Genomic DNA, 24144 nt, shown 5'->3' on the forward strand with positions numbered 1-24144 from the left:
ATGCACACCTTCAGAGGCACCAATGAAGCGGAGCAGATCATTTGTTCACGAGGGGCCTGATTTCACAATACTTATATGCATTGCATCAGAGGCTTGGCATGAAGGATTACCTTGTGCCTTCTGTGCTGAAAGCAGAATTCCCCTTGTATCACCCTCTTAAATTCTTTTTGAAGGGAAATTGTTCATTTATGACTGTTTAGGTGTTCAGGTACAGGGGGCGGCAATCCACCCTTAATGACATATTGTTTGCCTGTACAGCATCAAACTTGGGTCTTTTTACCTTATGTTTGTGAGAGGAGGGAAAGCTAAATAAGATTACGTTGATTAGATTGACCTAATTTGTATAATTGTCAGAGTAAGGTTTTATAAAGTCGTTAGAAATTTGTCTAAAAAAAGGACAACTTTTTACACTGCCTTAAAAAGTTGTAATCCTAGTTGTTATCCACTAAAAGTATCATCAATCGAAATGTAACATTAAATTAAGATTGTAGGCTATTAGCGACTCAAAAGAACGTCCCAGTAGCCTAGTAAGTACAGTAAATCACGGCTCTTTCATTAGTCGAGACTCCATCTCTCTGATTGGTCGATGAGACGGATGTAACATGACGTCACGCTGATCTCTCTCTAACTTTTTCATAGATCAGAGAGAAAGCGTCACATTACACCAACCTCGTTTCCATGAGAAAGCAAGCAGCCGAGAGCCGAAAATGATTCGGTTTTGACAGGCCGTCACACTTTGGATGTACTTTGATTTGCGTTGTCACTTGTTTTTTAATAGTTGGTCTGAAAGTATTGTATTCGGAGCGTGAAAGGGATCAACAAGTAACGTTAGTTGGAAAACTCGGAGAAACACGCCATCCTCATCGGATGGACAAATCCACGATGATAGCCATGGTAAGAAATCTGACGGGTTTTGTTGGTTGTAGATTTGTTAAGCAATGTGTAATTCGCAGTGTATTGGATTATTTTATTGTTGGCTCACTATTATTCTATTCCTGTGGTAAACATGGATGTGAATGTAAATTCCTGGTGTGTTATCGGGTTATAACGTGGTGTCGGTGGTTATGCGTTATCAGACTTTTCGGTACATCAAGTGCATTTATTCTAAACTGGCTCTTAGTTTTCTTTAACATTTCAGTCGGGTCTTTTTTTTTATTATTTTTTACTGTTTTAATTTAATGTGAAATGCTTGTTTGATCACAAATATGAAAGTTGGGTAGTGATAATGAACATTGTCATACTGAACTGGCCATGTTGGGCACTGATATTTTATTGTGGTTTTAAGTTCAGAAAACTTGTGTCTCAGAGTTGTAAATATTACCGGAGTGGTATGTTTTATATTGGATTTTAATTTTGGAAAATCTGAACACATTTGATACACACTTGTTGAGTAGGCTACAAGTCATGTGCAGTTTTGAAAATCATTGTCTCAACCTAGTGAGCTGCCTACCTAGTAGGCAACCTAGCCTAACTAAGATGTCAAAAAGTGCTGTCTAGGAATGTTTTGAGGCACGGCCATAATGTGTGTGTTTTAGTTATTTATTTTTTTCATTTCTGCTTTTTGACACAATTACTAAATTATAATTAGGCTAAAACAATACACATATACATTTTATGATTGTTATAATTAGTAATAATAATATAATTAAAATAATTACTAGTAATAATACTTCTACAGTAGTAGCATTTTTTTTTAAACTATTTTATATAGATATATTTGTAATAGGCTATGGCTAATTTATGTTCAACTACATTTTTGGGTTACGTTTAGCTTATTAAGATGCACTTTCATCACTTTAGAATCAATGGCTATTGTTATTAAATAATTAACTTTTTTTGTGAATACTGTTTCTGAATACTGTTGGTGAAGACCCACCAAATAGAGGCATTTATTGGTTAAGAAGTGTAAAAAAAAAAAAAAAAAAATATTCAGCTATAGACTGTTTGTCGGTCTATAGCTTTAAAAGCAGTCCAGTCTTCTCTTCTCTTATGAACCTTGCCTTGTGAGAGTTTTCTAAGAGTAGTGCCAGTGTTAAGTTTATTCCACATTGAAAGAGCCATTCACTGCCCTTCTGTTGGTTTTTCCAGCTCTGCTCTGCCAAAAGTGGCACTATAAAAACGCTTCACTTACTGAATGCCTTGACTCACCTTTAAAACCTTCTCTCGAGTCCAGAGCCACATACTGCGTATCTTTAACTTAAAACTGCACCGCTCCTTAGAGCGGCGACCCTCAACATAATTGACAGCATATTGAAATAACACATGATGGTTGTTGCATTGAACTTGCGTGTATTGTTGCGTAGATTCATGTATTATGTAATAAGTGGGCATTCGGCTAGTAGTTAATTAGATAATGAATTCATCAAAGCCAAGGGAGTGATGATCATCTCAACTAGTAATCTTACAGTGATTGCTGCCTTAACAGCCTCCCTTTCCCATGAGCCCCAGGTGAACTCGCCCTACTTTGAAGCCCGCATTTGTTTATTGAAATGACAGGGCAGAGGTTGTTTGCAACAGGGTTGTTTATGCATGCTGTAAACTATGCTAAGTTATGAGTCTGCTCTGGTTGGCTGGTTACTAGATGAAGATAGCTCATCCTTGCCAGTCTGCATAGCTCACACATTCCTGGGCCAGTGAGAGCGGATGGGGAGGGGGGTGGACGGGGGGTGGACGGGGGGTGGACGGAGGCGGACGGAGGCGTACAGCTCCTACTGTAAACTTCCTGTCAACACAGATGCCAGTGACAGGATTCAGATCTTTGTATACTCTTTCCACCCACAATCACAAACATTTAGCATACAATCGGGAGCAGGGGTCCCTTCTCCATTAGTCTTTTCATACTCTTCCTTTTTTATTCTGGAGATTTCTTGGGATCACAGATTCTTTTTCACATTGTGCACGGATTTCTCTCTCCCTCTTCGCTCTTTGTTTACCCTCTCAAACTCCTTCGATGTTATCGGAGTGTGCTCTCTAGGGTGTGGGCATGGACAGGAAGTGTGCACGGTATCTCTCCGAGCGGCTCTGAAATCCAAACAGGACATGTGCTACATACCCCGGGATCCACAAGAAAGACTCCAGAGCACAGTCCACATCCCGCTGCTCATTAGCAGCCTTTTTAAAGCCACTCGGGGCCGTCAGATGTTTACGGAATCCACATTAACGTGGAGACAGGAAGAGAGAAGATTGCGTGATGCAATTAAATGCAACGCTCATTATCAGAGTAATCAGAATGATGTGGATGTGTGGGAGATTGTGTGTTAGAAATCGTGCCATATCTGTTTCTTAGTCTATACTGTAGACTTCCCACAATAAACAAGGTCCTGAAGTGTTTATACTGAGATGAGAAGCACATTTATCCTGTTCTCAAGCTTTTCAGCTAAGTTTTTAAGGATGTCGGTATGTTGATTGAGATGAATAGTTGACATGAAATGTATTTAAATGAAATTTACTTATTTGGCTTTATGTATTGAGAGACTATGTAGCATTTGCACTTAAAAACACTTATTTAAAACTATTTTACTATTTAAAAGTAAAGATTTTAACCAAATAAAGTGAAATATTTGTCACAGTGTATGACCTTTAAAAAAAAAAGGTGGTTACATGGCCTAAGATATGTTTATTAATTTACATGTTCATGCACATTCATGTTAAAGGGATAGTTCACCCAATGAGAATTTTTCATTTTTGGGTGAAGTATGTCTTTAATAAAATCCATTCAATTAGGGAATTCATATGTTTTTCGTGAATCATAAGTTCATGAGAGCAACATTTTCAGCTTAGTCTTCTGTGTGACATTATATTGATATGTCGTGTGGCTTTAAAAAGTTCAAGAAGTGGGAGACAAGTTGAAAGATCATCTGCTGTCGAAATGAAAGCATCTTAATAGCATGTGGGTTTGTGGTCGGGCTTTTTTTTCTTTTCTTTTGCCATTTAGCTCTTCCCAGGAAAGGCGAAGCATCTGTCAGAGATTCATTTATGTCTAAGGTAGCCACACCTTACAGGTCACTGCACCCAGATTCAGTGACTGAACGAGAGATGTGTTACATATATTACAATGCGCCTGCTATTCAGCTACCCTTCTATTCAACCCCCATTGACTCCAGTTAAAACGCTAATAGTGTGCATTTCTCTGTGTGTTTGTTCCTGTGTGTGTGTGTGTGTGTGAGTTCGCACGTACCCCCTATCCAGTGTCTTCAAACAATAATTACCCATTGGTTTGACTTAAAATTGAACAGTCATTGGCGATTCTCCTCCTTGAAAACAACACCCTCTCGCTCTCGCTTTTATTCTTATGTCTTCTCCTCGCATGAATCCACAGGTGTATCGCAGATTGGGTAACCTGCCACTGTGTCAAACACGCTTAAATTAGGGTGTGTGCTTGAATGTAGGAAATTAGATGAGGGTGTTATGTCTCATTTAAGCCAATGGATAATAGTGTCAGTTTGTAGCTTGGTCACGCCTTGCAGATGTTTTCCATCTGTATTTTGCTTACTTGCAGTATTCCTGTAAAACCTTATCTTGGTGTTGATGTCATGGGGCAAAGAGCGTTTTTTTCTTCTTTTTTTTTTTTTTTTCTATAAATAGAAAAAGCATAATGACTATTTACATAATGATTACATTGAAATTTCTCAAATATTCTGGTTAGAGGCTTGTTAAAACTCTAGCCCTATATAATAAACTTCTGCAGTGATTCTTGCACAGACTTCACTAACTCTTTTTTGACAGTTTTAGGCTGAGCTTTTTTTTTTTTTGTATTTAACTTTAACTTTTTTATTTAATTTTTTAATTTTAAATATATTTTATATTATATTTTGTCTTTAATAAATCAAAAACTTTATTATAATCATGTGTAATTGAACACCTTTACAGCTCTAGAATTAGGCTAGGCTACTTTAGTTTGACATTTGCAGATGCCTGAATTAATGTTCACCTCGAATAGGTCAAAGAATGCATTCAGCATAAAAAACAGCGACCCTCCTGCTTGTGTGAGTGATGGGAAAGGCATTCGGCACAAAGCCTCCGTCTGATGTGAGCTCACTGAACTGAGGCTGGCTAATGAGTGGGGCAACTCAGCGTGGCACTGGCCTAATGTCATGGGAATATGTTTTTCAGGCTTAAAATGCCATCTTACACAATTCATGTACCACTTGGCTCTGATAATCTTGTCTCCCATGATCTCAAACAGGTTGTTTTTGCAGGGTTGTTTGTGTTAATGCCGACAATAATGACGCATATTTTCTTTTGATAACAATGCAGTAGTTTAAAGATTAACCAGTTGAGAAGAGCAAAGGTGATTGTAACCATAATAAGGCTTTTTAAAAACTTGTTCGACCTGTTTTTGATAATCAATGGGGCTGTCGTACAAAGAGAAGAGACACTGAGTCATCCAGGCTTTAAAGCTTTTCATTGGACGGGACTTTGATCTGTGACGCATAGTCAAGCTATTTACCTCCTGATGTTTCCATGGAAAAGGCTGCAAACAAATGGAAATATTTAATGGTAATTAAATTTGGCAAGGGGGGGCTAAAGGTTATTTTACTCTGGCTGTTGTTAAGTTTCAACGTTTCTGACTCAGTCTGTTGCATTTTATCTTGTTTGTCCCACCTAATTAAGTTCTGCTACTTGTCAAAAAAGAAAACGCGTCCCAGTTTAGGTAAATTGAATACACCTTTATTAAATAAGTTCAGATGTTCTGCATGTGGGCCAAAACCAGTAATGCAAGACATGAAGCATGCTATCTAGGGTGTTCAAAGACATGAAAGTTTGTTTGGGAAGAAAATAAGTCATTTAAACTGTTAATCAGCCATTTTAAGTTGAATGAACTTATTTTTAGTTTTTTTCTTGTAGACTTTAAATTCCCCAAAACATATCTCTTTATCACATACACCTCGTGTAGGCCTACATAGTGCAGAACCGCAGATGTGGTTTTACACAGGAAATGCACTGTAAATCACACCCTTTTTTTTTTCATATTGACATCGGTCTGTCTCTCTCACCCTCTCTTCTTCTTTCTAAAGGAAAGAAATTAGGACAGTCTTGTCTGGTCACTATTCACTGCGCTCTTTTTTTTTTTTTTAAACAGAAGACAGAAAAGCCACAGGAAATCTGAAATGTGGAAGGCTGTGCTGTCGTGGCTTTCTCGGGCTATTAATATCCTCCCACGCACACTGAGGGACAGCAGGCCGCCCGCCTGAAATCTCGGGCTGAGGGCTCGGTTGATCCCCCCCATCATCTCCACGGGACTGAGAATAGCACTCGCTGGGCTGGATGTGTCGATATGTGGTTTGGGATTGTGATATAACTGACGAAATTTGACGTTAACAGGTTTTAGGTGAAAATACTGCGTTATTTAAAGGATCAGATGGTTGGTAAATCATTGTGCAGCTTGTTGTCACCAAAACTTCGTAGAGTGTGCGTGTTTTTCTGTCGCTCAGCATGGAGCTGAACTCCAAATGAAGCCTCCACATTGTCTGACTGTTTCCTGTGTTCCCCGAGAGGAGCCATTTACAGATTTTCACACGCTCATACCCAAGATACTTGTGTGTGTGTGTGTGTGTGTGTGTGTGTGCGTGTGTATATGCCTGCACATGATCTGTGGTTTAGGTTGAGTTCACGAGTTTTAGTATTTGTGTAACTGTCGTATTGCATCAAAAGGGCAGCAGTGATCTCACTGGAGTGTGCATTGTTTTGAAATCACTTTTGCATATGTTGCAGAGCTAGCTGTGTTTGTGATCTCATTCCCGTAAATCTATTACAAAGGTGAAAACCTGAGGCAGTGAATCATCTGAGTTACTTTCATTTTTCCACCTTTAAAGGAGCAGTGTTCTGGTTGTTAGTTGTACATGTATATTAAATGAAAATGTCAGTATTTGAAATCAGCACAAGTCAGTACATAACTTTTTATTACTCACTAGCCTATAGCAAAATGAATATGTGTAAATAGTATTGTAGTATATGGAAAAAAATAAAGAAACATTTAGCTTTTATTTAGCAAGGATGCATTCAATTAATTTAAAGTGATCGTATAAAGACCTTTTTAATGTTACAAAAGATTTGACATAAATTGTGTTTTTTGAGCTTTCTATTTATCAAAAAATCATGGTTTGAACAAAAATATTATACAGCAGATCTGTTTTCAACATTTATAGTAATAAGAAATCTTTCTTGATTTCCGAAGGATCGTGACATTGAAGACTGGAGTAATGGCTGCTGAAAATTCAGCTTTGCCATCACAGAACACACACACACACACACACGTGTCTGGTTTACTATATTTGTGGGGACTCTCCATAGACTTAATGGTTTTTATACTGTACAAACTGTATATTCTATCTCCTTACACTAACCCTACCACTAAACCTACCCATCACAGAAAACTTTCTGCATTTTTACATTTAAAAAAAAAACTCATTCTGTATGATTTATAAGCTTGTTTACCCATGGGGACCTCAATTTAGGTCCCCACTGTTACACGAGTCCCCATGAGTCTGTGTGCATTCAGGTTGAAGTCCCCACTGGGATAGAAAAACATGAAAACACACACACACACACACACACACACACACACACACGTCTGGTTCACTATCTTTGTGGGGACTCTCCATAGACTTAATGGTTTTTATACAGTACAAACTGTATGTTCTGTCCCCATCTAATTTGATTTTATCAATAAATTCCACTAGAAACAAACCTTGTTGTATTATTTTAATTTAATACTGTGAAGCTGCTTTGATACAATCTGTATTGTGAAAAGCGCTATACAAATATACTTGACTTGACTTGACTTGACCCTTACACTAACCCTACCCCTAAACCTACCCATCACAGAAAACTTTCCGCATTTTTACATTTTCAAAAAAATACAATTTAGTATGTTTATTTACCCATTCCCCTCGTGGGGACCGCTGGCTGGTCCCCACAATGGAGGTGATCTCAGGTTTTACTATCCTTGTGGGGACATTTGGTTCCCACAATGTAATATAAATCAAACGCACACACACACACACACACACACACACACACACACACACACACACACACACACACGTTCAGAAGGCTGGTATCATTTTTTGGTTGTTGTTTATTATTATTTTTGAGCCATGGTGCTTATGCAGGTTGTGAGTTTAAATCAAGTTTGCAACATTTCCCAATTTCATTTCCTCTCAATCTGTGCTATGAATTAAAAAAATAAATAATAATATTGTTTTCCCTATCAATCATTTTTCTTCTCTTTCGTTAAGTCTGTATCCTTGTGCAGCATGTTTATCATGTGCATCCTGTCAGTATAATGCGTAAAACACTGGAATCAGTGCGGGTAATGTAAGGCACATGATTCTCCATAAGGTTCCTGTTCCAGTCCGCTGGAAATAATGAAGAACGGTGTGTCTTCCCTTAAACGATAGCTCTGATAGAAATCATCTGTATACGGGGAAAAACTCGTGTCAATCCGCCAGTCCCAATCATCATACATAATGAAACGCACTGTACAGCATGTTGTGCGGATGTAGCTGTAATTGAACACGTACACACACGCGGCAAACGTGAATGACTGACTGCCTTATCGTACTGTAATTCTAAACAATAAAACCTGTGAGACCCCATTGTCAACTAGCCAAGATTGTGCCAGAAGTGTGTGTGTGTGTGTGTGTAAGAGATAGACGTACAGCTGCCCGTCCACATATGGAAACGGGCACTTTTAAACAATGTAGATTTCATGTTCTCGCCTAATAGTTTAGAGCTGGCAGCGGGTATTGTAAACTCGATTGTTTAAGTGTAGCAAAGGAAGCCAGCACACTTAGCACTTTCATTCAGGCCAAAGGTTTCTTTGAACTGTTGTGTGCTGTGGTTGTTTGTTGTATGCTCCACTGGCATTAACCAGTTCATTCATGAGCTCTTGTGTGACCACCAGTCTCGGTTACGTTTACTTTGGTGGTCAGCCAGTTAAACAAAACTCATTCATTCTTTCTCTGCCGTTCATTCAATAATCATAAATAGCTTTTAGAATAGCTTTTGGGTAGCCACCATGTTTTAGGGTCAACCCTCTCTTGTTTTTCTTTTAATTATGGGTCGGACTTCTGGTTTGTCTCTTATTCCAGCTCAATCACTTGAAAAAAGTAGTGTAAGCATGCATAGTGTAACAATATATCGAAACACAGAAGTTCAACAATTTATTGTGGATAGAGAAATGTTTTTAGTTCACCCAAACTATTTTACATTTTAGCTTCCATGATTAATAATTATTATTAATAAATTAAAAATAAAATAATAAGATCTTATTTAATAAGGTACAAATTAGTCAGGACAGAGTGCAAGCATATTTCTGTATTTAGCAGAATCATGAATATTTCATATTCAGTGGCTAGTTGCGTAAACTGCTTAGACTAGTCTTACGAGTTAGTCATCACATTTTTTTCTTCAAGACTGGTCAGAACTTTTTAGTGGTCAGTTACATAAAAAGGTAAATGGGTCTTAACTTGGTGGCTATGTTATGCTACTGGCTGGTGTCACCAAGTTCAAGCCCATTCAAGTTCATTACTGATGTAATACCAAATTTAGCATTTTAGTGAACATTTACAGTACTTTTTGCTCAATCATTTAAAAAAAACTCACAATTTTAAAGAGATTGTTTCCCCAAAAATGAAAATTGTCATCATTTACTCACCCTTAAGTTGTTCCAAACCTGTATGAATTTTTTTCTTCTGCTGAACAACACAGAAGAAGATATTTTGAAGAATATGGGTAACCAAACAGTTGATTGGCCCCATTGACTTCCATACTATGAAAAGAACATACAATGGAAGTCAATGGGGCCCATCAAATGTTTGGTTACCGACATTCTTCAAAATATCTTTTTTTGTGTGTGTGTTCAGCAGAAGTAAGAAATTCTTACAGGTTAAGAACAATTTCAGGGTGAGTAAATGATGACAATTTTCATATTTGGGTGAACTATCCCTTTAACTCTATTTTGGCTTTGTTTAATGTAATGTGAAAGTATCGTATCGTGTATCAAACTTAATCGTCTATTGTTACGCCCCTACTTGAAAATGCTGGCATCTTCCTTGGGATATTGCTTTTTTGTCAAACTGCAAGTTGTTTTTTCATCATCTTCACAAGTCATTCCATCCATTTTCAACAATTATTCACTCAGACAGAAGGAAAAGGGCGTCCCCTCTGGTCCAAACGCACCACGCTGGTGAGCTGCCAGTGCAAAGTGATTGTGGGTTTGGAGGACTCTCATCCAGGAGGTTAAGGTTACCACGCTGGTCTACGTCCTGACCACCTATTACAGGCCAAACCCTACCACAGGCTGTCTGGATGCTGTGAATGTGTGTGCGTGTGAGTGTTTCCTTGTCATTTTTGTTGAGGATGTTCTGTGAGATAACTGCAATGCACAAGTCTGATTTTAGCCGAGCGCAGACCTTGAAGTCTGAACCAGATTTCACTGCTGTTTCCTCCAGTATAAATGAATTGCCTGGGAAAGCAGGAAGCCGGTTTGCGTCGAGTTTGTTCTGGTCTTATCTTAGTTCTAACCGGTCATGCCTACCGGCTGACCCGCATCCCTCCACTACTGAGACGCTTTTGTCACAGTTCACCACCAGCGGTTTATCGGGATAGTCTTGAAGCACTGATAATGGAGACAATAGTTCACTTTTAGCAGCGCTAGATAATAAAAGCCAGACCACCGTTCCACAAAAGCATTTTTCAGATGAGATTCGTTTTCTAAACAATGTTAGAGTTATTATTATAATTAGCACTAGATCTGTCTTTTCATGTAATTATTCTACTAAATTGTTATTGTCTTTTGTCTTGATGTGGCCGCTAATCTGCTCTGGATGTTTGCATCACAAAAGCCAGTGAAATAAACATGACTATATGTATATGTCTATATCTTTATTTTTTTATCATGTACATGCATTAGTAATGTTTTGCCATCCATACCATCATTTTCCAATTTCTGTCTTGGAGTTTCCTGAAAACCCGAAGTTAAAATTTTTAAGAATAAGATTGTTTTGAGGTATAAGTAACCAGGAAGTCACTGTGTTGTTTGCTAAAAGCTTTAAAAGGTGTGGCTGTATTTGCAGACGTATCCAAAAAGAAAAAAAGAATTCATCTTGCAAGTCATATCATGACGTCTAAAAACTGATATTCTTTGTTTGTTAATAGTTTCTCTATGAGCTGTCAGCAATATAGCTGACAAGTTAGTTCTAGTGCCACTCTGGAATCCAGTGATTCACCAGATTTGGAATGTGCAGACACAGGAAGTGATGTCACTTCCCCCTCAATCTGCCTCTCCGTGCCTCTCCAAAGAAGAAAAAAAAAGACCACCTGTCCCAGGATCAGACTTGTCGCCATGGAGACATTCGAGTTTCCATAGCATTCGCACACACAAACGCAGTCAGGAAAAAGTTTGACTGCTTTTTAACGAGCGCTGGCATAGATGTCTGTCAGACAGTCTCCGCTGTCATTGGTGGGTTCATGTCACTGGCAAATCAGTGAACTTTGACCCAGATGGGTCTGCATGTGCCCAGGGGGCCAGAACAGGTGTTGGACATTAATGCAGCTACTAATTTTTCAGACTGCAGCAACTGATACGTGTGCTTCACTCCTAGCTTTCATCCCGTCTGGGAAAATTCAGTCTTTGCGGTGTGTGTGTGTGTGTTTGGGTGTGAGAGAGCGAGTACTGTAACTCATTAGTGTGACTTTTAATGTTCCACTCGTCTGAATGGTTTCAGTGTATCCATTCGGAGTCAGGAATCTCTCTCCTTTCACTCGCCGTTCCTCTCCGCCGTGCCTTCCCAAACTCCCATGCGCCTGCCCTACGTTTTTGCGCCATTTCTGGACCTCTCACACTCCGTCTATTGTATCTGTCCTCCTTCTCCCTTTCTTTTCAAATTCCTCCAGCACTCCATAGCCATCGCTCTCTGACCCCACCTCCCGACGGCTGCGTCTAAATGGTGCGATTGTGCGTGTGTGTGCATGTGAACGTCTGTGGAAAGTCTGACGTGAGCGCGGAGAGAGTGTGGCTCAACAGCGCTGCTCAATCCAGGAAACTCCCTTAGAACAACAAGGCATGGCTGACATCCAGAGAGCTCCACTAGAGCCAAAGTTTGTCTCAGACTTCCCCCCTTTACACACACACTCTCGCTCAAGAAACTCTCACAGATGCCTTCGGTTCGCCCGCACTCATTTCATTGTCTCGAGAGGTTTTACTATCTGTGTGGACACTCGATGGCATTTCGGTTCCCCTCAAGGCTGATAGACTCAGTCCGTCTTCCAACAAGAGGACCATTGTACGCTCCTCTGAGTTCCAAACATTGCATCTGCGAATATGCAAGTTTTTGAGTTGATTTACTGTGGTGTGATATTTCGGCTATTAAAAATGGGTTAGCGTTCAAATCTGCGGTTTGACTGTGCAATAGTTGTCGAGAACCTAATTTTTGTGGTTGCGTCGGGCACTATAGCCCGTTTTGCCATATTGTCTAATACCCCCGGTCCTCTGCGGCGTCTTAACGCAGCTGTTCGACTCTATTTGATACTAGTTTACAAGTAGCATTAGTGAGTGTGCTGTAAACCTCTGTGGTATGTCTTCTCTGATTGCTCTTCTGTTTTGGCAACTCTGTTGCTATTCTACAACTATTAGTACATAATATTACACTGTCAACATCTGAAGTTTTGCTGTTGCAGATTGTTGCCAGCAGTGCAGCTTAACTTGTTGACTAAAATTAAAGAGCACATGGAATCAAAGGCTACAGAATAGCATATTACTTTGACTATTTTTGTAATTGCAGTTTTTTGCAGGCATGGAGCACTCTAACAAAAATATGGAGTATGTGATCAAAGCACACTGCATGGGATTCTGTGCCCCACAATGCAATGCCACTCTACTTGATGCACTACCAGAGTGTTTGGAAATAAATTAATACTATTCAGCAAGATATATTCAAAACAAGTGACAAGAAAGACATAACGTTATACAATATTTATATTTCAAATAAGCTCTTGAACTGTCCATTCAACAAATAATAAAAAAAAATATATATATATATATATATATATATATATATATATATATTGGTTTCCACAAACTAGTCTAAACTGATAATAATAAGAAATGTTTCTTGAGCACCAAATCAGCATATTAGAATGATTTCTGAAGGATCATGTTACACTGAAGACTTCTTGGAAATTTTTTCAGGAATAAATGACATCTTATTGGCCTGGTTTCACAGAAAGGGCTTAGATTAAGCCAGGATTACACCTTAGTTAAATTAGAACATTTAAGTAGCTTTTATAAATGTGCCTTAGAAAAAAACTTGCACCTGGAGTGCATCTTGAGACAAAACAATGGCACGGACCTATTTTAAGATATGTCAGTGCAAGTTGATTTCAGTTAAGACAGCTCAAACATGAATTTTAGTCTGGGAATAGGCTTAAACCTTGTCTGCGAAACCAGACAGTAATATATTAGAAAACAGTTACTAACTTGCAATAATATTTCAATCGCAATATAATGATTTTTACTGTATTTTTGATCAAATAATTGCATCCTTGGTGAGCGTTAGAGACTTCTCTCCAATTTTTGCACAGTAATGAATTCCATTTTCATTATGATGTCATAATGCTGCATTTTTAAAACCTATTTTTTCTCATTCAGTTTGACTTAAAGTAATGTTTTTTTATTTATTTTTATTTCTCAATGTAACTTAAATGTGCAGCATCAACATTTGAGACAACGATTCAGCATGCTACTATTATAGTTGCATAATCTACTATTGTGTTTCATATTTCATTTAGAATTTTTCACATATAGTAGGCTATACAGTATTCAGTCTGTTTATTATTCTTTTGCGCACAGAACGTAAGCCCCCCCCCCCCCCCCCCCCCCCCCCCTACAAAAAAAAGTTCAGTCAGAAATGTAATTCAGTCAGTCATGATTATGGAGGGACAACAGTGTTCATTATATTGGTAGACAACAGTTAGTCAATCATAACAGAGATCATTTATATATTCAAATATAAAAAAAAAAATTTGATTTCATGGGCATTTGTTTACTTTTCGTGTTAATGTCCAATCAGCATCCTGTAGCAAAACCACTTTCTTACTAGATTACACCCCTCTTGATTTTGTTCATCAAGCTTTTATTTCACTGATAATAAATTTTACTGATTTTTATTTTATTGATTTACTCTGATATAAATGAGCACTTTTACATGACATGTAATGTTATATATTGCACTACTGAGAAAAGCACCACAACCCTACGCTCTAGATGGAGCTGTGAGGTTTAAGTGTTCGAGATAAGAGATGTGTGTGTGTGTGTGTGTGTGTGTGTGTGTGTGTGTGTGTGTGTGTGTGTGTGTAAGAGCACATCCATATGGTGAATGAGTGTCTAACAGACATGTTCAAAGAAAACCAATGTGTGTGGGAGTTCGAGAAGAGTAAAGGCAAGGTTTGTACTCTGTGTGTGTGTGTGTGTTTAAGTGGAAAAAGGAGTTTGATAGGGTGGTTGCTTTGCATTCTCTCTCTCTCTCAGTTAAATGAGAGAAAAGAAGAGATATTTGGGGTCGTTGTGAGCAGACAGATATATGTGTGTGTGTGTGAGAGGGAGTCAACAGCAGCTCTGTATGGACTGTGCATGTGGAGCAGGGGTCTTCTACTTCAGACGAGCACTTTACTCGGTCCCTGAGGCACCCCTTCTTTCTTCTCCCTCTTTTCAGCATGTCACAATGAGAGAGCCTCATTTACGGCTAAACAACACACTTTAGAGCCACCACTTCAAATGACCCACATTCCCCCAGACACACAACACCACTGCCATACACCTCACCGGCAACTCGACACCATCGGCTCCATCTAACGGCCTACATTTCCCATTATCCTCTGAGACAAAAAGACAGAGATACCGAACTGACTGGCCAAATACTAGCACTGGGAACATGTTTATAGTGCCGCATCAATGTTAAAAAGAAACACATTTAAGCATTTCCCCCTCTTAAGTCCATTTATCACGTTAGTCAATGTTCCAATTCAACAGGCTGTTTTTGCTACTGTACTTTTTAAGAGTTTAATATTACCATTCAGTTTTGCTACAGGGGAGCATATTCTAAAAAGTGTTTATTAAAATGTCGGTTGAAAATGTGTATCTTTAACTTTACATTGTCATATTATGAACAGTAAGCTTGTGGGATAGGGTTAGGTCAAAAAAAAAAAGATTTTTTTTTTTAGTAGCATGTTGAACCAAAAGTGATTCAAATTGATTCAATAACAACTACTGATGAATTCAAAGAGTGATTCAATTGAGATCAGATTGAATCAAAGCAGTAGGTTTTTTTTTTTTTTTTTTTAAGGTTTATTAAATGAATGAATCAGAGTCATTTCCAAATAATAGATGAATTACTGTTACATTTACTTGAGTGTCTTTGATGTCGACCTTTAATCCAAATTTTATTGGATAAGTTAACATTCCTGTTTATTTTGCTCTCCTAAATATTAGTTGCATTTTATGATATGCATTTAGCATTGTTTTTCATTACTGTCCGTGATCTTATCAGAACTTGCTAGCGACTCGCCGGTTGAGAGTTTTTTTAGACGTTTTCTGGCATTTATTTGGATCCCACAGCACATTTAGTGTTCTGTGTATGTGTGTTTTGTCAGGGTCGGTTGTTTTGTTCTGGTCCAGGAAAAGACTCTCTCCTGCTCTGTTAATTTGCTTTGCTCTGCAGATGTTCACATCAGATGGTTTGAATTAAATGCTAGATTGCTCACACAAGGTCAGCTATGAGAACTCAGTCAGAATACCTCTCTGTTTGCCTCTGGAGCTGAGAAAGAGTTCTAAATGTGTGAGAGATAGCATGACACTCCAGTCGTGTGAAAATACAAAACTGGTATTTCTCCAGAAGAAACCTCTTATCTGCAGCCCTTCCCAGGCTTTTTTTGTCTCTTGTGCCCCAACAGCCTCATCAGGAAGGCTTAGATGCCAATTCATCAACACCAACGGCAACAACAATAGATTTATAAATTAAATTCAGATGAGATATTTCACAAGTTATTTATTTGTTCTATAATGTTAATGAGAGGATGAGTAAAGACATCTGTTGCTGTCTGAAATTTATTTACTTGTAATTAATTTATTAGTTTATTTATTTTTAATTCTGAATTTTTGTATTTTTTAGGAATTGAAAGCATCAGTGTGTTTCCAAAAATCATTCAATATGAAAAAAACATGAATCGCAATTAATTTAATCCATTCACTACACTAATACTTGCAGTTATTAATATTTTCATATATTTCATAATTTCACAATTTCTGTTTTTATAGATTTAAGGAAGTAAAACCAAAATCTTTCCAAGTACCCACCGGGGTACATGAATTGCAAGTCATCATGAATGCATATTGAAAAATCTCATGTCTTTTTTTTTTCTTTTTTTTTCACCTCCTCTAGGTCCCTATTATCTTTGCTTTGACTTTTTTGGGTCACGGGGCAGCAGAGCTCGGGTTTGCAGGAGACCTCCAGAACCGCACAGCCAGACAGATGAGCTGCATGGAGAACCAGGAGTACCCGCACAACAGCTTCTGCTGCAAGAACTGTGAAGCTGGTAAGTAGCAGACAAGATCCTGTCGAACCGTGAGAACTTCCCTTGTAAAGGCAAGTATTGTAAACGCATACGAGTCAATTCGCTCAAAGCAACGTTTTTAAAGTACTTTACAGCATTGGCTTTTTTTCAAGATGTTTAAAATGGCTTTCCAGGCTTTGTCAATGAGGTGCTGACAAACATCCGTCAGTGATGCTATTAAGAGTGTTATTCTCTGATGAAGATTTGAACAGAAACAGCATTGTTATTTTAGAGCTTAAAACTCAGATTTCACATTTGTGAGACTGGTTTCTCATAGAGCTGTCTCACGAGAGATATTGTAAGGTTAGTGCTAAAATGAGGTGTTTGTAGGCCTGGAGTTAGTGTTGAAGCACACTTAAACAAGAGAAGCTTAACCACCAAACCTGCTGATAAGGGAATTAAACACAAAGTATAGTATTGGGAATAACAGTTAGAACATGTGGTTAATTTTTGTAATGATTTATTAATGTTCACACAGAATGGGTTCTCATTTACCATGGTTAAAATCATGTAAAACAATACATACAAAAATTATTTAATGCATCAAATAAAACAAACTGTGTTCATGAACAAATACAATTATCATTAAAAAAATATATACTCAAAAATTTCAAAAGTAATAAGTTACTTATTGTCAGGTACATTTTTCATATGAAAAATGTGGATCTATATTGTAATACTAGATGATTGGTTTCAGCATATGTACTAAGAAAAACATTTTTGAACGAATGAGACGTCATTTTAAGTTTTGCATTATATTAAATTACATTTTAATGTGACAAAAAGGTGGCATGTATTTTACACAGGGCTCAAAATTGCACAAAACGTCTTTTGCTTAAATGTTGCATTCTCTGGCTTTAATAATAAAACTATTTTAAATGGATTTGGTTCTGAATACGCACTGAATACGCGATTGAAAAAATATATGTTGATATTTAATGTCTGTCATTAAATGTTTTCTGTAACACAGGCACTTATGTGAAAGAGAAGTGTAGCAGGGACCAGGAGAAGGGCATTTGCTCCCCGTGTGAGAAGGGCACGTATGCCGAGCACCCCACAGGCATGGAGCAGTGTCTGCAGTGTAGCCAGTGCCACAGAGGTAACGTTCTCCAATCTACACTTTCCTCTCCAAACCAGCCATTTTGTAAAAGACCAGGTCAGATCTTCCTCTTAGGGTTGTTTAAAGAAAGTGTTTGAGTCCGCTCTGTGACTGGCACTTTGAGATACAGAAATCTCAGCCTTCTGCTATTGTAATTGATTGTTCAGTTTTCCAGTAGACAGCCATATGTAGTCTGCACTGACTCTCCAGAGAAGCAGAGCTCTCAGGAATGTAACATTTATACATCTCGAGTGAATAATGGAACACACATGGTCCTCGGCATGCTGGGAAGGCAATAACACTACCCATCGCCGGTGACTACTGGACAAACAATTAACTTCTGGAACTGCCGTCGGAATACAGATATTACAAAACAACGAAACGAAATGAGATAACGAAACTGGCGTCAGAATTCTTTGCTTTTGGAAATTTCGCCTCGCCTTGGTACAAGATGGAAAAATGTGCGCCATACTGTGAGCTGCAAGCGAGACGGAACATCTAAAGCACGTTGAATCCATCGCAGAACGCTCCGCTGTGACAGCCCACTCTTCTGCAAAGCTATTTAGTCTGTCTCTGGTTCCTCTGAAGTCAAAGCCATCCATTAAACTGCTGTTTATTTTGATTGGACAGCCACGTTCACCGTTTATTAAACCATTTGATTTACCTAAACACTCTTTCCCACAAGACCCTACTGCTTGTTCAGATTCAAACTCTGTTGTAAACACTACATATTCATATAAACAAAATCTCGCTCGCCTGTTTAGACAATACGCCTCCCATAGGATTTGCATGAGGAAGGGGACATAAGCAGGCCCCATGAATAGAGTTGAGTCTAGTGTTTCCTGTGCTGGACACCTCACTCCTGGGAATCTGATCTCCTAATGTTACACGTCCTGGGTGTGGCCCCACTCCTGTGTTCTTTCAATAGCCATTTGTGTATGTATGAATGACTGAACTATCCTCTAGTGCATGCACCCGTTTGTGTCTGTTGTCCGAGATTGTGTGTATGCGTGTGTTTTAGGATGATGCAGGGTGTGCCTGTATCATGTGCCGTCTTGTTCGGAATCTATTTTGCTCAATTAATCACTCCCAGGTCAGTCCTTCTGCCTGCTGAGTCACAAGGGTGTGTTGATTAAGACTTTGCATGCATATATTAATTGTAAAAAATGTAAAGTGAATTGAATCTGAAACTGGATCTGTATTGATCCAACTTTGGTCCAATCAATGATTAATTTCACCCTACAGAGACATTTTTTGTTGTTCTCTGAGGCTCAGATTAGTTCTAACAATTTTACATTGAATGCATTTTTTTTTCAAATCTAAATCTGGATTGAATCTGGATCGAACTCTGTATTTATGCAAAATTTTAATGATCTTTTAGAGGTGCATTTCAACTGTCTTCTGAAGCAGAGATTAGTTTTAGTCTTCTGAAGCAGAGATTAGTTTTAGCATATACATTTGATCTAAATTTGGATCAGGATCTGGATTTATTTTACATGTAATTAAATAATTGATTTTACTCTTCGAAGGTGCATTTCAGCTGTTTTCTGAGACAGGTGCTAGTTCAGTACAATTATACGTAAGAATCTTCATACGAGGATTGAATCTGGATTGATCCAATCATTCAGTTCCCCCTTCAGACGCGTGTTAAGACTTTTCTATTTCAGATACAAGTTGTAACAGATAGACACTGAATCTGGATTGATCCAACATTAATTCAGGTCACCATTCAGAGGCATATTTGTTCCATGCATTTGAACTGTTTGCCATGATATAACTGTCAATGATATAACATTGATCCAATTCTGGTCACCCTTCAGAAAAGTCTATTGCTTCTCTCCCACTCGTTTCTGATTTCTTCATCCTTCCCTCCCTTACCTATTTGTTTCTCTCCAACCCTTTACAGATCAGATCATGGTTGCAGATTGCACCAGCACAAGCAACACCAAGTGTGAATGCAAATCTGGTTTCTTCTGCCTGCCAGACGAGCCGTGTGAAGTGTGCAAGAAATGCACCAGGTGAGTTCCTCTCTTCCTTTGGAATGTGCTCTTCCCATTTGTCCTCTGTTCTGGTGCACAACACTCTGATGAAAGCAGACAGATCAGACACTCCCAGCCTCTATTCTCTTAACGTTTCAGCCCCTGCATTAGATCACCACATCCAATGAGTCAGATCCCTTTCCCACTGATTCACTCTCTCCACCTTTAACCCCTGAGGCTTTCATTGTGCTATTCATAATGACAGTCATTTTTACGACTCCTATTTTAAGCCCAAAGCTTCACACCTTTTCTAAAAGGCATAATTTTTGACCGTGGTTTTGCAGGTGCAAAGCTGATGAGGAAGAAGTGAGCAGTTGCACTGCGACATCCAATGCAAAATGCAGGAAGCGCACCGCTTATCCGACTGAAGGTCCAACAGACAAGCCATCGGCATCAAATAACACTAATACTACAGGTAAGGTCAGCACATGCGTACAGACATGGTCCAAAATTAACTTGAGAAAATAAGTGATTCAACCTTGATATTAGTTACACTGCATCATGTATTCATGAACAGAAGTAAAAATGTAATTTAATCTTTTATTTTTTAGCGGTTGTCATACCAATTGTGGTTCTTCTGATGATCATATCATCGATCCTGGTTGGAATATTTTTATGGAAGAAACGTCGACGTCATCAAAGTGGTACGTTTGGTAACTTTTTTTAGTCCTTGTATTGAATAACCAGTGTTGGGTGTAATGCATTACTAAGTTATTCATAATAGTGTTATTACTGTAATTTAATTACTTTTCCATTGAAAAAAGTAAAGAAAGGGATTACCCTTAATTTTTCTGTAATAACAGTTACTTTTGATGTAATTGCATTATAATGCAATTCTATATAAAACAATAGTTGATTTAAGGTCAAGAATAATTTATGCAATTATTTAATTAAAGCTATGAATTAAAAGAGCAGTTTCATGTTTATAATTGTATCTTTTAACTGGTCGAGGTTGATATGGGATTTAGAAGCTAATTAGCATTAAGTTATGCAATACTTTTTAGAAAGAGAAATTAGTACAGTAATCTAATTACACTACACTATTGAAGATGTAATTACTTGCTAGTTTTTTTATTTACTTTTTTTTTTTAGAGTAACCTACCCAACACTGAGAATAACATAGCAGTGAGAGGTTTTATATCTGTATGAGAAGTTTCAATATTGTTGTCAATATCGGCCCCAGAACAAAGGGCCAGACGACATTACAGTGACATTACTTATGACGTAAGTGCCTATATGAAGTACAAAGGTGGAAGATAAATCATATAAAGAGGGGGATAGAAATCAGCACAAAAATCATTGTATAACAGATGTGTTAAATCTTTGTCTTGCTATCATGTAAATGTTGGACCCCAAATATTAATGAGACTTTGCTTCATTAAACCGTATTTTTTCAAGGTTTAAGACCTTATATTATTAGACCTTATATCCCTTAATATAATTATCTTGGCCACAACCATGCCCAGTATTAATGCCAGCTGCAAATAGGGCAAAGAGGAAACTGTGTCCAAATAGCCAAAGATGGCCAATTCCATTTTAGGAGGGAGAATCTGATCATATGCCACCGAATACCAAGAAAAAATATCTTCTGAATAAGAAGTTTCAAGCTATTTAAATAGTCCATTTTACAACATTCATAGTATTACGAGTAGATCTGCAAAGTGGAAAATCAAATATTTGCTGTCAACTTTATTTCAGACACTGCTGGTGATTTGAAAGAAGTGAAGATTCCCATTGTAAGTATCTGTTTTATTTTATTTTAAAAAAAGTATGCATTATTTCAAATAGTTAGATGAAATACTTTTAGTTAATATTATTCTGATGCTTTAAAAAAACTTTAAACGTAAAAAAAAAGAAAGTAAATTATATTTATTTTATAAATAAATATATTTTACAGAAACATTAAATACATTTTTATCTAAATAATTTAAAAAAAATATATATTTTTATTGGTTACTTTAATCCATAGTTTTAATCAGTTGTTGTTGCCTTCACTCAGGACGAGTGCCCAAGATCAGAAGAGGAACGAGAGAACAGCCGCAATGCTGGGTTAGAGAGGGAGGAGGAGCAACGCCCAGAGTCCCGCCCCTTGTTAACGCAAGAAACACAGGAAACGGGTAGCAAGAGCATACCTGTGGAGGATGAAGACCGGGGATTGGGCGACAGCTTGCCGAACACAACCAGCTCCTCCCAAACCAGTCTGTCTGCTCTACCTCCTGCAGTCTACATGGAGGATTCGCCTCGATCGAGTCCCCCGGCCCCGAGGCAGACGGAGGGAGATCCAGAGTCATGGGCGAAGGTTAGCAACAATGGGATCTTTTCAGATCAATCACACAGATTTTACACAGCTAAATACCATGAAACAACAAGATAGTGCCTTCAAATGTGTGAAGAGATCCTTGTTAGCAAGGACTGCTGAATGGTCCTGTTAACTAAATTCACAACATTGCCAAACCTTATGTTTTCTTTTGTAGGATGATGGTGCTCCCAGAAAACTTGTTCCTGTACTCGGTAAGATATTACTCCCTCAGTTACAGTATTTGGAGAATACTGCTGATTAAAAAATTAAATAAATGAAATGACCTTGACCATCAGTACAATATAACAGTTCTTGGTTTATATCGAGTATATGTGACTTTATTGTTTTTTGTTTGTGAGTTAAGACCGCACAATAGAAATATATTTTGCCGATTTATAATAAAAAAAAAAAAAAAAATCTGTTATTCTGAAGAATGCAAATGTTCAAGAACCATTAATGGAACTGAAAGAAAAATAAGATGCACAATAAGTAAGATACACTTCCAAATAAGATAAGATTCACTTCCATTCAAAAGTTTTGGGTTAGTACGATTTTTTTAAATGTTTTTTTTTAAAAGAAGCATTTCCCCCAAAAAATATAGTAAAAAACAGTACTATTGTGAAATATTATTTTTTAATTTAAAATACCTATTTTCTATTTGAATACATTTTAAAATGTAATGTATTCCTGTGATGACAAAGCTGACTTTTCAGAAGCCATTACTCCATTGTTTTCTTATTATTGTCATTTCTTCTTATTGTCAATGTTGAAAACCGTATTTATTTGAAATATAAATATTTTGTAACGTTACAAATGTATTTACTGTGACTTTTTTGCCCCAAAACGTATACATCTAAACCTATTCCTGTTCAAATATTGAATTATTCCTAACCACAGTTATAAGTACACAACATACACTATTTATCATTTATAATTGGTTCATTTCAAGTTCATATTCCAGAAATGGGCCATTAGACAAGTTCTGAAGTCTCGATGCTTTGATTTAATAGGTGAGGAGGAGTCTCTGAGCAAGAGTTTCGACCTGTTTGACACCCTGGACGTGCGGTACCACAACAAGTTCTTCCGGAGCATCGGCGTGAGCGACAACGCCATCAAGGTGGCCGAAACACAGCACACCATGGACAAAGTCTACGACCTACTGCGGGTGTGGATGCAGAAAGAGGGCCTGCGGGCAAACATTAACACGTTACTACAAGCTCTTCTGGACCTGGACCAGCGGTATTCAGCAGAGTACATCGCCTCCAAGGCTGTTGAACGAGGCTACTACAAATATGAATGATGCCTTTTCAAGACTGCAAGACAGTTGTCGAGTAAAAGAACAAAATAATTGAGAGGTGTAGATTCCTTTTGAATTCTCTCCAATGGGCCTGTTGGTCTCATTACATGAACTTGATGTCCCGTTACGGAGACATTGGTGACTCGCCTCTCTGTAGCGCCCACGGTGGGTTTAGAAGCCAACACTGGACCCTTTTTTAAGGATTTACACTGGCTAGCAGTAGAGGGCGCAGTGTTCCCTCTCAACCGTGCATTGTAGTGTCACTTGATGCACTGGCCTCAGGCTTTCAAACTACAGGTTGGTCTAAAGCCTGCGTATAGATGTCATTAAACCTTTGGTTACGCCAAACGTTCAAACTAAAACAAGTGTATGTAGAAGATTATTCACAAGCTTCACACTACATGTAGTCGTATTTCTGAAGCACTTCTGTTCTTGGCTACAAAAACTTTGTCGCTGAACTCAACTCGGTTACAAATGAACAAATATGCCTTAAGAATTTCAGATGTACCGTTATGTCAGCAGTTTAGGGTTACATTTGAAGTTTAGAACATTCATTTTACTTTGGTTGTTACAGACTATCTCGCATGCTAGGCTGCCCTCGAATTATGCCAGTGTGTGAAAGGTGATTTCTGTTTTGTCCCCCCCCCCCCCCCCCCCCCCCCCCTCCTCCAATGACCTTTCTCCTTCTGTTTGGTGCAAGGCTGAGATGTCATTCACCTTCTCGACCTTTGTTATATTTAAATAAGTGATGTATTTATTTGTATTGTGTAATTACGTATTATTTATACCTGTTACC

At 38.0% G+C, this 24144-nt stretch overlaps 1 protein-coding gene across 1 annotated transcript; it reads left to right on the forward strand.

Annotated features, from left to right (window-relative positions):
* Positions 1-626: 626 nt before the first annotated feature.
* tnfrsfa (tumor necrosis factor receptor superfamily, member a) lies at positions 627-23706 on the forward strand. Its single transcript, XM_084386295.1, has 10 exons — positions 627-894; positions 16443-16596; positions 17585-17713; positions 19620-19731; positions 20037-20167; positions 20304-20396; positions 21451-21488; positions 21752-22051; positions 22227-22263; positions 23062-23706. The coding sequence occupies exons 1-10, from the start codon at positions 868-870 to the stop codon at positions 23349-23351; spliced, it is 1311 nt and encodes a 436-aa protein (XP_084242421.1). The 5' UTR covers positions 627-867; the 3' UTR covers positions 23352-23706.
* Positions 23707-24144: the final 438 nt, after the last annotated feature.

The sequence above is a fragment of the Rutilus rutilus genome (genome assembly GCF_951802725.1).
Source record: "Rutilus rutilus genome assembly, chromosome: 18".
In the NCBI taxonomy this organism is placed as follows: Eukaryota; Metazoa; Chordata; class Actinopteri; order Cypriniformes; family Leuciscidae; genus Rutilus; species Rutilus rutilus.

Coding starts and splice junctions, on each gene's coding strand:
- tnfrsfa (XM_084386295.1), top strand. CDS start 868: ATGGACAAATCCACGATGATAGCCATG. Junction 895..16,442: donor AATCCACGATGATAGCCATG/GTAAGAAATCTG, acceptor CACCTCCTCTAG/GTCCCTATTATCTTTGCTTT. Junction 20,168..20,303: donor AAATAACACTAATACTACAG/GTAAGGTCAGCA, acceptor TTTATTTTTTAG/CGGTTGTCATACCAATTGTG.